General features: G+C 37.5%; 1 protein-coding gene across 5 annotated transcripts in view; it reads left to right on the top strand.

The window, feature by feature from the left end:
- Positions 1-15,463, top strand: part of EXOC6 (exocyst complex component 6) — an 87,678-nt gene that overhangs the window by 54,952 nt on the left and 17,263 nt on the right. For 4 of the 5 annotated variants that reach the window (XM_050335042.1, XM_050335031.1, XM_050335053.1 and 1 more), the window contains 2 exons: positions 566-707; positions 8,446-8,519. In XM_050335042.1, coding sequence (XP_050190999.1) covers positions 566-707; positions 8,446-8,519 — 216 coding nt within the window. Of the gene's footprint in view, positions 1-565; positions 708-8,445; positions 8,520-15,463 lie in introns of those variants that run through there. The other variant, XM_050335071.1, reaches the window with a different exon arrangement.

Here is a 15,463-nt window from a genome sequence, read left to right on the forward strand (position 1 = left end):
AAGATGATGGATAAACATGAATGTTTTAAATAATTTATCTAGAAGCTTTGAGATGGAATTCAAGCAATTAAAGTAACAATAATTAGCACAAGCTGTTATGAGAAATGCCCCAACTCATAGCAATCATTTTTGTTTATATAAAGTTTGGGAGGTTCTTATTTACTATTGTTAAAAATATACAGCATGTTGATTTTCATTGCATTCTTACTTTCATTCTGTTTGGGTTAAAAATATTTTAATCAATTCACAAAGCTATTCATATGTTCATATGCTTTAGCAACTTATACTGTTAATGTTTTGGAAAAGTCCTCGTATTCATGAACACTGTTGGATTTATGGAAGAAATATAAATAATTACTTTGACATGTATTTAATCTAGTTCTCCATTTGATCTAATAGAAACAAAGCTAACAGGTCAGAGAAATAACAGGAAGTGTGATCTCTCTCCTAAACTAAGTCCTGTATCATTAAGACTTTGAGTATATATTAAAATCAAATCAGATAAGTAGTTCTTTAGTGACATATAATTTGTTTCTATCTTAAAACCTATTGCTTTTTCTACTAGGGAAAAGTGGCCCAGACAGCTTGCATGTCAGCCTGCCAGCATCTTTCAATGTCCCTAATGCAGATGCTACTGGACAGTGAATTAAAACAAATAAGCATGGGAGCAATTCAGCAGTTTAATTTAGATGTGATACAGTGTGAATGTAAGTATATATTCCAACCTGCATCTGTCTTAACAATGAGAAATGTTACTTAATGTAAATGATCTTTTCCAATAATCTACTAAAACTTTGCCTTTTATGAAAAGATGAATATTACAGTATGTCTTCTTGTAAAAATGTTTATAAGGATGTTAACATTTCTGGGAATTTTTTTATGAAACTTTTTTTTAAACTCAAGTATGTGAATGAAACATACATTGTTTTTACTCCTAATGGGATCATAAGCACTGTATCCAGTAAAGACAATAGTTTAGTACAGAATTGCCCAAAACTACAACATAAATACTATGTTGAAATGGTTTTAAAAAAAAAAAAAAAAGGTCAAATGTCTGTGTAATTTTAATTTTCATTCTTGAGTTCATCTATAATGGTACAAATTTTAAATGTACTGTTACACAGGGTCTCCTTACTTGTAGAGCTGCTACTGCCTTATTCACTGTGCAGAATAACAGTACTCATTTAGTATATATCAGGTATTGTTTTATTCTCACAATTTAAAATATGGCATCAGAGTTATTTTATAAAGTGGTTCAAGTTCAATCCAGCACTGAAGGCAGGATAAATTACCTCATGTTTTGCATAGAGCTCATTCATAGTTGAGGGTGAGCTCTTAATCTGTATAAAGGAAGTTATTTCCATGAATATAGTTTAATTGTTTTATAGTTGATGACTGAGATACAGTGGAAAGACTGACTAGTGATTCTTTGAATGCATATTTTCAGATTCTTCTGCTCTGTTTTTTTTAAAAGTATCTTTTCTATTATGTATTTGAAGCATGGGTCTCAGTGATTTTGGTGACAGCTGCATAATGGGGCAGCTCTGTAAGTCATATCCTGAGGTTTTTAGTTTGGATATGTGAAAAAAAAAGGATGACTACTCAATTAGAAGCCACCTATGGGAGACTGGAAATTTGATTTCAAGCCATTTGATTAACATCACAAAGGATTCTTGTGGTAATCCAGGGACAAAGTTAAGGAGCATTTTTGACATTTTAACCATATGCTTGTCTTTCCTTCTGCTGCCTTTGTTACATTCCAGCTAAACTCTGTAATAGGTAGAGCAGGCATCTTTCTGACAGTCCTTCACTATCCAGCCTTAAGGCCTTTCAGTGCATGGAATGAACTGACGGGATTATCTGGGCCAGATTGAAAAAGTATCTGTGATTGTGACATTAAAATTTGTCTCGTGATTGTACAGGTTGGCCAAATATATCATGTTTTGACTTCTTTCACTTTTAGTACACTTGGTGTTGCAAATTTAATAGTCTTCTTGTCAGGTAGATGGATAGGAGGTATGTGTTTGTTCATTTGTGGAGTTTTCTAGATGTAAAAACGATCCCAGTTGTAAAACCAGAAATGACATAGTATTCATAGTACTGACATCATAATCATTCATCTAGACAAGCTGAATTGGGGCACCCACTGAACAGTCATCTGCCTTCTGAACAAATAGGGTAACAGTGAAGAAAACTTACCCATTACCATATTATTCAGTTTCTAATATTTAAAATATCAGCTATGAACAACACAGTGCTTCAGTACTCTGTATAGATTAGCCAATTCACTGTTTCGCTCTGGGAGCATATGGCATTGACAGGACATGACAAAGCTTGGGCCAAAATAAGAAATTTTCAGAAAGCTAGTAACCTGAAGACTGAAACACGTTCTTTCCACCACTGTGCAACTTTTAGCATGGGCTATACAAATGCAAATAGAATAAACTTTATTTCTTCCTTTGTACATAGCTTTTCAAGCATGTTAGAGAAAACCCTGGTTTTGCACAGCGACCCTTTGAATAGTTTAAATGTAATTATGTAATTATTGTCAGGATAGTATGTTGCAACAGACAACATTTTGCAATCTGGAATAAAGTATTGACACAAGATTTTGTGCAGACCACTTTGCTGATGTGGTTTCATTCATAAGGTCCATCACAAGCACATTCCAGGCCTCACTGTGATGCCTGTGATTTATGTTCTTGTTCATCACCCTCCCCCAGCTTTATTCTTTGATGCTTTGGGATTAATGGATACAACAGTGACATTTCAATTAGTGCTTAGAGTGTGCAAATAGTTCACAACTGTTGGGTAGTTTTCTACTGTATTGTATACAAGGGTTTGACATCTTACTTCTGGACACGGTGGAGTATACTCATGCATTTTGAACTGAGAAGTTAGGTGAGATGTAGAAGGTTATGAATATCTAAAGATACATTTTTAAAAATTCTTGGCAATATTCTAGATATTTTTTCTGATCTTTGACATTGTAATTTTTTTCTTTCTTGTATGAACTGGAGAGGTCTAAATAAAAGCAGAAAAATGTGATTACTTATCAGGTTTTTTTTCTTTTCCATTAAAAAACAATCAGCAGTCCAACCAACAACCCTACGATCTGTTAATGAGCACCAATCTGTTAAAGTCAGTAAGTGCTGAAGTTCTTAGTCTTCATAGTGAATAGGTAGGATGATAAGTGGACTTCCAAGAAAGGAAGGTAGAAGGGGAGGAAGTGATCTGGTGGTGAACTGCGATGTCATTATCCTGCACTAAATTTCTGTGCAGGATAGTACCTATAGTACCTAAATTTAAAAAGTAAAGCAGAAAATCTGGAAGCATCTGGTATTTTTGCTTAACAATAGTAATAGCATCAGCTGGTCTTCTTTCATGATTTGTTTAAAAAAAAAAAAGATCATCCTCTTGCTCTTCTTCTAACAAGTTTTTTTGTTTCCTTGCAAACATTCCAAAAGCTTTCAGTTTGAATTTAGTTTGTACTGTTCTAATTGAAGTATTTCTCCACTCTCTCTACATATTTTATAGCCTAGAGCAGTGTTTTACCTCTGTATTTTACACCATTCTTTCTCAGTGATTATCTTCCAGTAGGGTGATTAGGATTCTTGCAACAGTTCAGAAAGCAGAACATACAGGTTCCACTGAATTATATCCAAAGAATAGTCTTTTACTTGAACATTGCATTTCAGTTCCCCATTTTCAGGAGGAAAATGGGTTGGGAAGGGGAGGCTATTTGCTATTTTTTGAAGATGAAAGTCAAATGTGTGTTGCTGTATCTCACTTTACAAGCAGAAAAGTGTGCATAATAAAAGAATAGCTTTTCAGAGACACCATCCAGATCTACATACCTTACATCAGCTTTTTGTTAAGGAATTAGAACTTGTCAGAAATTCTAATTTTTGGAAGAGGTAAATGAAATGCTTATAATTTATGCATTTTAACATTGATAAATAGTGAGGCAGGATTAATTGACAGAATGAAATATGTTTGAGTGGGCATCTATCTGCACCCAAATGTGAATCTGTGCAAGGATGAAAAGGTTTTGGGTCTTGCCTATAAATGAGCATGGGTTAGTGGGGAATTAGTGCAAAGCAGGATGCTGTGTATCTTCCTAATCAGCCCTACATAAGGCTTCCTGGCAGTCCCTCCTTCTTCACCCAATGTGTGGAGAGCTGCAGTTTCTAAGAGAAAGTGGTATCTTGACCAAAGTGCTCTCTGTTGAGTGTACACAAAGGTAATCTCCAGGTGGGCATGCCAGAAGCTGGGGAACCCAAATCTTGTTTTCCCATGAAAAGGCACTATATTCTCCTCTGGAGGCCCCTCACTTTACCTGCCACCTCTTCCCCCCTGGGAAGCCAGGTTAGCTTAACTCACTTGAGACCATCCTTCATCTGCTGGTCACATATGGCAGCACGGAGTGAGGGGAAGCAGCCGATCTTCCTGGGGCTGGGGCCAGGGCTGGGGGCTGCTGCCTGGCCAGCTGGCAGCTCCCTCAACAAGGCTCCCCTCCAGGCATGTTTGAACAGCTGGAGCATCCAACAGGGCTGCAAAGTGGCTGCTGGCTGCTTGAGATTGTCACCTGATTCTCTGCTCTTCCTTTAAAAATACTTTTGTACCTTTGCTGCCCTGCCTGTGAATCAGTGCTATGAGACTGAAGTAAAACTGTCCTAATTTAGCTTTTGATTCAAAGTCTGGACTGTAGTTTTTAACTTCTGCCATTGAGGGGCAAAGCTGTTTGTCAGGAATTAGGTACAGAGTTCCCAGACTAGAAGAAGGGCACAACCAGATGTCTAAAAGTTTGGGGTTTGAGAGACTAAATGAAGAGACCTGGCAATATATCTAGATTTTTGTGGAAATTCAGTACAATTTACATGGAAAGAAGTCTTACTTTCCATTTAGCGGACACAACCTTTTTCTTAAGATCTCCATTAACACACACACACACACACACACACATATATATAAAAATCACATATATCCTGTATACAAAATGTAATTAAAAGATCAAAGCAAAATCTTCAAAAGAAAATGGACTGAAGTAATCTTTACAATATTTGCATTTAACATTATAGTGTATGTGTTACCTCACAGCCTGTTCTTGTGTTACTACATATTTTTTTCATTAGATCCTACCTTTTTTATATTCCTAAACTGCCTGTTATAGGAAGTATGTTGAGATTCTATATATTGAGGACACACATTGTGCCAAAGATCTTGTTCTGTATATACAGGAAAGGTCTACACAGTATCAGCAAAGTGGAGGGAGAGAAGATATTAACAAAAATCTTGTGAATACCAGATTCATGTAATGTGTATTTTCAGCTTGTCTTTCCCAGACATTTAAGTTTCTGATTCAAACTGCCAAGCAGCCAATTGTTTCTCCCTAAAAGTAACAGTTTAGTGGTGATCTTCGTATTTCATTCGCCTTTATTATAAAATTCTTGGATGCTTTTATGCTCACTAAAACAACCAACTAACCAGCCCCCTACCCTTCCAAATCCTCTTTAAACGTAGAGTGATTGTAGGGGGTGAATATTCTAAAATATGTGTATATGACAATGTTTCATTACTATCTGGAAAAGGACCCTTAGGACAAAGACATTAAGAATGTTAATCCTGTTCTTATAATATCTTCCTTAAATGCTGTGCAGTAGAAAATATTTAATTAGCTTTGTAAAATTGTTAGCAAAACTTAAAAGCCCTGAGCTGAGGGCGGAGGGGGAACTGTCTGACCGTTACGATAAGTAGATTATCTTTTTGCCCTTTGAACTCATGAAATTGTAATAATGAAACAAATTCTACTGTAGTCACCTGTCAAAGTGATCCAAATGTGAGAATAAATGCTTGTGCTATAATGAGTGTCCCTGATGTTGTAAATGCATTCACTATATAAAATTGTAGTTAAAGAGATCAAAGCTTATACAATAATTAAGTTTGGTACACTGTGTGCTTCTTGTTCGATAACTGTGATTGTAGTAGATACTATGTGGAGAAACTAAATCATTCTGCATTATTTAATGCATTAGGATAAATTCCAAACTGCTTTAGCTGGATGAACTGCAGAAAAGATGCAAATGTTTGCCCTGTGGCATCCCCCTGTAGGAAGATACCGCCTGAAGTGTGTAGTGCCAATAGCTAACTGAAACGATTTTCTGCAGGTTACACTTTCCAGTTATATTTACTTTTCAGTTCTGTGGCCCCTTCTTTGCCATTGACCTTCCTTCTCCTGGTGGAGTGGCTGGAGGAGCTCAGGTTCTAGTGGAGGAAGCTGGTCTCAGTGTACTGTCTGTGAACAGAAAGTTATACAGGGTCAGATACAGATGGGCCTTACCTTTCAAGAGTAGGAAGGCTTATCCTTTCTGATTTAAGAGGTCTAGAAGAGACCCCTTCTGACCATCAGGCTTATCCTCCTTATTAGTGTGCTGCCACAGCTCAAAACTCATATATCTCTTTTTAGCTCTTTGCTATAAAGCTTTGCTTGGGGTCCCCTGCTACAGTGTGGTGTTCCCATTTCAAACACTGTGTTTGGCTGCCCACAGAGGCCAGCCTGGCTGGCCCTGAACAAAGGGTGGTCCCAGTGGTCATGAAATACCTGCAGAAGGCAGCCATGTAGACCTGCAAGCCCTTAGCCAAGTGTGTTCAGAAGGGTGCTTGCATAGGCGTGGACACATTTTGTTGTTCTCCAGTTTGGTAGTTATACAGGCTGTTTGCTGCTTTTAAAGAGTTTATTATTAGAAAACTCTCCCTATAAAATGCTGAGTGTAGGATATGCTTTTTTAACTGTTTTTTATTTTTCTTAATTTTTATTTTAAAAGCGTCTTTGTGGTTGATTAAAATTCCGTGAAAACTCCCCTGGAAAGTTGGTGTTACTTATAAGTAGGAAAAGTAGACAATTTAGAATTCAGACTTGAATACAGTAATCAGTGAACATTTGCCAACTGCTACTAGTACTTGTCTGAGACATTACAGCGCTCTCTCTAGGGCATTTGATTGTTATTTTTTATTTCTTAATGAAGAAGTATTCTGGTTAATTCATTCTCCTATTAAGTGGCTCTCATAAAAAATTTTTGCACTACTGTAATACAGTAACTCTACTGGTAAAGTTGTTACTGTGATACTGTATTCATCTGTTACTAAGCTATTCTTAATTATTCTGAGATGGTCTAAGTATTTTCTTGTACCACTTAAGTAAGAGTCTGTATTGACAATTGCATTCCATATAATCTTTTTGGACTTGTGAATAGTCTATCTGAATTCATTAGTCTCCTTTAAGTTGTAACCAAACAGTCAGAAGTAAATGGTCGAGGCTGTTATTCTACCATTGTGTTAGCTCAGATGCCAGTGTTTTTCTGGATTTTACTCTTACTTAATCCAAATTTTCTAACTAACCATTAAAAAAATATGTTAAGGATTTCGTTGTACTACGTTAGTAGAAGTCCGTGTGGTGTAGTAGAGCTTAGCCCTGGATCTGAAAATTTTTTTTATACATATGTTCTGTTTCCTCTACCATTGAATGACTAGTTTCTCAAAGTCAGAAAAAAATGTTACCTTTCACTGCTCAGATGATACTTCTCTAAAACTCTTGCAGTAGTATCTACTTTGTTTTGTTAAGAGCTCTAACTGAAGGGCATAAGAAAAATACTCTGAAGTTCTTTTGAAATAAGATATCTTACCTGAGCGGTGATGTGAGGCAGTGGGTGTTTGTTATTAACTTGTGACTGGGATAATAACAACAAAAAGTGTATTTATTTTTAAGTTTGGCATTTATTGACCATTTTCTTATTTAAACAATAGCTTGCTTTCATTAGTGTGTTACCATTTTATGTACTCTGAATATAGTTTTGCCTTCCAATTTTGACAGCCTTTTTTTGGGTTCAAAATCAGCAAAGTTCATTACTAATAAATGGGCTAAAAGGCGTGAACAGGCATTTCAGCTCTGTTCTGACTGTGGCACGTAGAGCTTTCTACCAGTTGTCTACACATTAAACTAACTCCCACCTTAGTGTTTGTCCTTTATTGCTGTTTGGCTAGAGGTGAAGTTTTTACAGGATGAATGCTGTAACAAAAGCAGATGTTTGAAAATATGTTGACAACCATGGAATTGGTATTATTTCAAAATTCTTCAGTAATCGTGCACCTCAGGCCAAAAAATATGTTGGTTTCTGTGGTTGTAGCATTGCTACTGGGTTAGAATTTTAAGTAAAATTTCTAGTAATACTCCTAAAGGTATTATTCTTTTAGATTACTGTCGAAATTATGGAAAAGTTGTTTCTTGTTTTGTTTGGTTTTAATCACTATAAGTTATTAGTTTAAACTATTCCAGTGAAACTAGTTTCATCTTAATGATAGCTGGTATTTATATTGAATAGAGTTTGATTTTCTGTTACATTTAAAATATTACGGATGTAATTTTTTTTTTTTACTTTTTTTTTTCAGTGTTTGCTAGTTCTGAGCCTGTGCCAGGATTCCAGGGAGACACCCTGCAGTTAGCTTTCATCGACCTCAGACAAGTAAGACACTAGTTTGGTGTTTTTTATCCTACTAATTTCCCCTTCTGACCAATGCTGAAGTTATTAAATTCAAGAACCTTTCATGTTTTTGCATTCCCATGTAATTAGTTGTGAAAAGCAGTTATTTGAAGTGTTATTAGTGGCACTATTCCCTGTAATTTAGCATAAAACTGTTTCTCCAGTGTGTGGTTAGGGGGCACTGTGCTACTGGTGGTACTGTTACATGAATATTAGATTGAATTTTGGTCCTGAAAATTTTGTAAAGATCCCGTGATGCCTTTTTACAAGAGTGTATGTGTTATCCTGGTGTGTGCTGGCCTGATTCCATTCTGAGCATTTGCTCCTGTCTATGCAACTACTCCCTGGATAGCAGAATCAGGCATGGTATTATTTAACATTTCCTTTCCTGTGTTTGTTATACAGAATTCTTTTAAACTGTTCGAAAGCAGCTTTATTCCAACTGGCTGATCTTTATTCTATATCAAATTTAATTTTAAATGCCGTAATATTGGAAGTGCTTTTCCACAGACCTTGCCAAAAGGAAGGTTTTTCCAGACTGAAATCCACTAAAAACATCTACTAAAAGCTTTGTAAATTTTAACACTATATCCACCCATAGCAATTGATTTTCAAAACCTTTTCATGCTTGAAGGTAACTTTTACAAAGGATCATTTCACAAAATTGTGTCATCTAAATAATTAAATTAATCATTAACTGCGCATGGAGTATCTTTAGCTTTCTGTGAATGTTGGTGATATTTTTCAGCACCATTATGAGCCTGTCAAAGTCACCAGAAAAGAAGAGAAAGTAGAGAGAATTCCATACCAAATTATCTATGTAGTTAGAATATTTTTGGATTTAATAGTTTAGTAGATTTTTCACAGAAAGATTATTAAAAGGCGTTTCAGAAGGGAAAATTCCTGAGGCAAAAGTATTCCAGTTTCTCCTAATAGTTAGAAAGGACTTCATTAAACTGTCTTCTTAAATGAAAAAGTTAAAAGGTAGAATTGTCTGTTAAGTTCTCACAGTAATATAACAATGAACAATATCTACAATGGGATAAGCGTGGACTACAAATCCTGAGGGGGGAATTTGTTCATGTGATACTTGTACTTTAGCAGTTACAGAATTCAGCATGTAAAGATGCACTCTGCCAGACTTCAAATACCACAAGTCTTGCCTTGACTAGTGGCCTTCCTCTTTTGGATTCTTTTTTACTGTCTTTTTACTGTCAATGTTAAAAATGATTAAACATCTTCCAATTTGTACTTAGATCATTTTAGTTGAAGGGAAAGGATGTTAAGAGATTTTGGCACCATTTCTGTCATCCACCTAAGTGATATAAATCCTTGCAGAGTCTGCATTTTTTTCAGGGGAAACAAATCATAAGATTTCCAGCTATGCAGGAGGGCAGGGTGCGTACATACTTGCTACAGGAAATAAATGGGGAATATGTCACATAAATAAGTATTATGTTGCTTATGATAACTCTCAGTTTATGTTAGCAACTTATGATTACAGTTCTTTCAAACACTTTATAGGGGATGCTCCGTATGTCATGAGTCTAATTGATTTCAGATACTTTTTAAACAGGAAAAGTCTCTTTATTGGATTGCAATTGGAGCTCGTAGATGTAAAGTACTTGTAGTGTATTTGTTTTGGTTTGTTTTTTACTATATTTTTGTGTGCATCACCAAAAGATATTGTAGGCACACGTTAAAAACTTTTATCATTTAGTAAGGATTTTCAGTGCTTTTCCTCTTTTCCTTATTTGTGATCCATTTCTATCTTAATAGGGTGGATGACAGTTCTTTTCAAGAATACTTAGAAAGGCAACAGAGCCTTTTTCAGAAAGTTCTTATAAAAGGTCATGCTTCTGTTTTTTAGTTTGAATTTGATACTTCTTCATGAATTGCAGGATATGAAAGATAAGGAAGTAGGTCCAGTGGTCAGGTTTTACCTGCCCACCCGGACTGTGCCCTGAGGTCAAACTCCTGATATTGGCTGTTTGGTACAGAGGAGCTGATGACAGGTAGGGGCTGATACAAGGGGGAAAGCTTGAACCGTATCAAAGCTAAAAGGCAGGAGATTTGGGACTCAGTGAGAGACTGTAGCTAAAAGATGGATCAGCAGGATTGCCCTCTTCTTAAAAAGCAGCTGACCTGCAAGGGAAAAGACTTTATCGTCCTGCCAATCACATGGTTGCTAATGGAAGCCAGTTATCTCAACAACAGCTTACTCTCTCTCTCTGTTGTACTAGTGCAATGTGTAAGATTAGTGAGGATTGGGCACTAGAATATTATAGCCTGTTTTACTAAAGAGGTAAAGTCACTTACAAGGAGCCAGCTTGGAAGGCAGAGGGAAGAGCTACACTTGGATGATTACCATAGAGGGAGGGGCAGCTTTGAAAAGAATTGACATAGGTATTTTCAACCTAACAGTTCCTGATCCTCTGTCTTTCCCTGAAGACAATGTATAGATAGCATATTGGCCCCAGCAAGCCCACTTTCCTTCTTCCCTCCACAGAGGTGGAGAAGCAAACAGAAACAACTGGCCTGAGAAAGCGTTGTGTCTAAGAAGAGAACAGTAGTTAGTAGCAGGAAGCTCTTAAGAGGCCAGGAATCAAGAAAGGGCAAGCACTTAACAATGTCCCTTTGAGCCACCTCTTTCTCCTTTTTCTTTTCCCCATTTATGCTCTTGTCATAGTTAACCTGCTCCTTAGAGATCTTTATAATCTGAAGAAACCTTAGTCAGTAAAGATTTCTATGCTATTTCCATAATCACATCTTACAGAGGTGACTTGGTGTGGTTGGCTAAGTCACACACAGTGAATCACATGGCCACAATCACATAAAAACTTGCAGCTCCAGCTGGTTTAGCAGGTAGAAAACTTGGAGAGATTCATGGTTCTGTAGAGCTGCAGTAATTGTGTCATGCCTTATGCCACTTGTCTGAGCGTATGATCTGAGGTCACACCTATGTGCACACTTTGACCCCATTTAAAGCCACTAAGGCACACCCCATCTCAACGAGGTGATTATCAAAGTGGCATGTGCTGCTTTAAAGAGACTGGTCTCTGGCACTTTGTGAAGGTGACCAAGCTCTCCTGCAACCTGCATTGCTCTCTGAAGAGCATCTCTGCTCCTGCCTTTACAGGGAGCCTGGGTAAATAGTGCAGCGTCCCCAAGTGAGGTGGAATGAACTTTGGGGATTTCGCTACCAATTTGGATCCTAGGTTAATTGGAATTAACCTTCAAAAATAAACAGGTTTTTATTTGTTCTGCTTGAACTAGTCTCTGAGGAAGCTCAGCCTCTGACATGAATTAGTTTTTTCCTGGTTATGATCTGTTCTTTAGTGCCTAAAGACTAGGGTTACAGTTCTGGAATGTGAGGCGGTTTCTTGGATGTCCTGTACACTTAAATATTGTGAGGAAAATACCTGAATATTACAATTTGTGCATTATTCTTTGGAGAGCCAGTGTAGTGTGCAGTGGACAAGAACGATAACCTTGCGGTAGGCTGAGAGGTCAGCATTTGCTGTCCTAAGCTAAATGTCCTGATTCTTAAGCAACTGGGTGGTAACAAATACCTATTCTTGAAATCAGATAATTTCCTACAGAGATATAACCTAACCTGCCAATGTAGCTTGACTTTTTTTCACTTTGACTTCACAAGTTTTTCCTGGTGTTTCTCTCCAGCATGAGCATTGTTTCCTCAACTGTTTATCTAAAATAAGTACTCTGCTAGCTTGATGATTGTGGAATTTCTTAATTTTGCTAGGATGAGGAGAACTGTGTCTCATCTATGTTCTTTTGGCGCTGAAGTACATGTTGTTAATACCCTTCAGTTGCTGTCAGTGTTGGTCCTGCAACAGGGGCAGCAGTCTCAAGTGAAAATAGTCATATGCTGTTGGTAATCCCTGAGTTAAGCAACCACAGTAGCAGTATCTCCGTCCACATGGCAACATAGAATTTACAGACTGATAGTGGTGTCCCTCAGACCGGGAGGCCAAGGGCTGTGAATGACAAGGTCCATAAGTTCTGCATACTCATGGGGGAAAATCTTGAAGATTTTCAGCAATTTCTGTTTGCATTCTTTCGATGTTAGGGATAGACACAAAGTCATAATGCAATCAATGTGATTATTATACAAAATAATGTCCCATGGAAATGTTAGAAGATACATTTTTGTCAGACTTTTGTTTATGATGTGTGTAAAGAGGCATGTGGATAAGCAGTTCTATGAGCTCAAGTTATTGGTAGTACACAATATGTATTCAATCTGAAAATTGATATCTGACATTTAAAAGGATAATACATTTTCTTCTAATTCCAAAGCATTGTTAGTTTCTTGGGGTGCTTGTCCATTTATTTTGTAATATGTTTTCTGGTGAGAAATATTGCCAACCTTCTGAACTCTAGTGTTATGTGCAACAAATGCAAACGTAAGTTTATTTGAAAGAGAAAATTCTTGCTACTACTTAATGTAGCCCTCCTCTTTCTTCTTTGCTTCCCATTCATTACTGAGAGATAATATTGTCCTTCTGATAAACTCAGAAGTAAGTCATTGTAGGTAGGAACTGTGTAACAGATCACTGGGCTTGAATCCCAACCACAGGATTTTCTGCCACTAAAGGCAGGCTGACAGCTCAGTCTTCCCCACTGTTTTGTTTGCAGTGTTTAATTTGAATTAATTTCCTGTGGTAGTAACTGTGTTTCAGCTCTGGCTTGTCTCGGATTCCCCCAGCGAGCAGCCTGCAGTAGCTCTTGCCATCTGTGTTCCCTGTGGAGAATGCTCTTGAGCCCTTCAGTGGACATTAGAGAATAAGTTGCAGCCTGTTGCCAAACGTGTCCACCATGACTCTTGGAAGTTGCGGGCTCTAAAGGTGTGCTATGGCTCCCTTCTCAGGCTGCCAGCCCACAGGGTGCCTAGGCATTAAGATTAATGTGGTACACCCACCCCTGGCCTCTATTCCAAAAAGGTGGCTTGAAATGAAAAAACATCAGGATTTTCCAAGAGAAAGAAATTCCCAACACTACGTTTATGAGTAAGTCTTAAAAACTTCAGAGTTGGAAGATAAAAGTAAACCTTTCTTTCATAAGGCAACAGTTTGAATTTTTAATTAGCAAGTAGTACAGAACATTTCATCTTTTGCTTCCTGAGGGAAATGGTTGCTGAGACTTTCATCTTCACAGAGGCTCTTTCACAATGCTTACTGATCCCTTTCCCCCCGTTTTGCACTCCCCAGGTTCTCTGAACAAGCAGAGGAGCAGGTTACATCTGTAACATGAAGCCCAGCCTCAGGGTGCTATGTAATGGGATTTGTGCTTCTCCAGTTTTCAGTGCAATGCTGCTTATTTAGCTAAAGAAAAGAGCTCAGATTTCAGACAGCAACAAAACAGGAGTTGCATCTCCATGAATTTCAGAACATAGATCCTCACTTTTGCAGGGGAGGAAGGCAACTCTCTTGCTGCCTTTTCCTTCTCTGTAAATTGACTTAGCACTAAGGCAGGAGGGCTTAAGGCACACTGTGAGCAGAACAGGGACACTTCAAGGTTCAGTAGCTCATGTATTAGCATCATACGGTGGCAGCATGTATGTGGATCCCTGTGTTCAAAAGGACACAATTATTTGAGTCTGACTGCAAGCAAAATGTGTGTTAGCTGGCTTGCAGTGGATACACAATGTTTTTTCAGAGTACTGTATTCTTACAAGTAAATGGGAATTCTTCACACAAGTGTGGCTACTTGTTTGTAAGCACTTATATTCCCCAATGGAATCTCATACTTTTGATTTCTCCTTTTCAGCTAGATTCTCAGAAGCTGTAGTTAAATCACAGTAGGATCAGATCACAAGCTGTGTGTGTAGATATTTGTGAGGAAGATCTCAATCAGTGCTCTGTACACAGAAGCAAGCCAGCTCATTACTGAGATGGGATTTATACCTGCCAGCTGGTAAGAATTAGGAAGCTTTGGAAACAAATGCACAGAAATTAACAGCGGGGGGTCGAAAACAAGCATGGCTTTGGATACACTATCTTGATAAGGATTTGCAGAATCAAAGCAGGGTGGCAAGCCAGTCATTTCCTGGCAGTAAGTATTCCTGCCCTGTTAGTACCAGAAACTAAAAGCACACATGCCAGATATTGGGTGTACGTGTGTTCTTTGGGACATTAAATCATTCATCAAATTCTGTGCAAAGGAGATTGTATCCAGTTCATCTGAATGCCCCTTTTTCAGCAGAGAATTTCAAGTAGCATGCTGATCATGGACAAGCCTTTTTGCTTTAGATCCTGGTTTACTGACGATGAGGGGGCATACCTTGAAAATAGGTTTGGAAAACTCTGTGTACAAATGCTGTTACTTCAGTAGCTCTATCAATATCTCACGTAACTAAAATTATATACATATGGCCATTTAACTACGAGATTCACGATTCCATCTCTGGCAAAAACCTTACCAGTTTCCCCAAAGGAAGCTATAGTAGATTGTGCACAAAAAGCTATGAGGTGTAAGTGTATAATGCTTAAACTGAATTCATCTCTTAATTGGCAGTAAAGAATGCTGTAGGTACCTAAACTATGGAAGTTAGATAAGAAAATAATTTTCTTATTGTTTCTTTAAGCTAGTTCATTTAAGGGATACAATTCTCTTAGTTCTCCACTTACCAAACTGTATACATGCAAGAATTAAATGAGCTCACAAGAAATCTGTACTGTGTATTTAGAAAATTACAAAACTTGTGAAGTACTGGCTCAGCTTGACTTAGAGACCTGCAGATGACAGCCTTTGGATAAGAACATAAGCCTTAGTTGAACAAGAGAGGATTTTTTGTTGTTGTTAGGTGAATTTATAACTTTTGGAACTGAGACAGGAAATGGCAATTGTTGATCTCATTTGTCATGTACAGGTGAAACACTTGATTTAGAGTTGTATAGGGAAAT

Source organism: Myiozetetes cayanensis, unplaced genomic scaffold (genome assembly GCF_022539395.1).
Source record: "Myiozetetes cayanensis isolate MyiCay16 unplaced genomic scaffold, myiCay2020 scf10, whole genome shotgun sequence".
Taxonomy (NCBI): domain Eukaryota; kingdom Metazoa; phylum Chordata; class Aves; order Passeriformes; family Tyrannidae; genus Myiozetetes; species Myiozetetes cayanensis.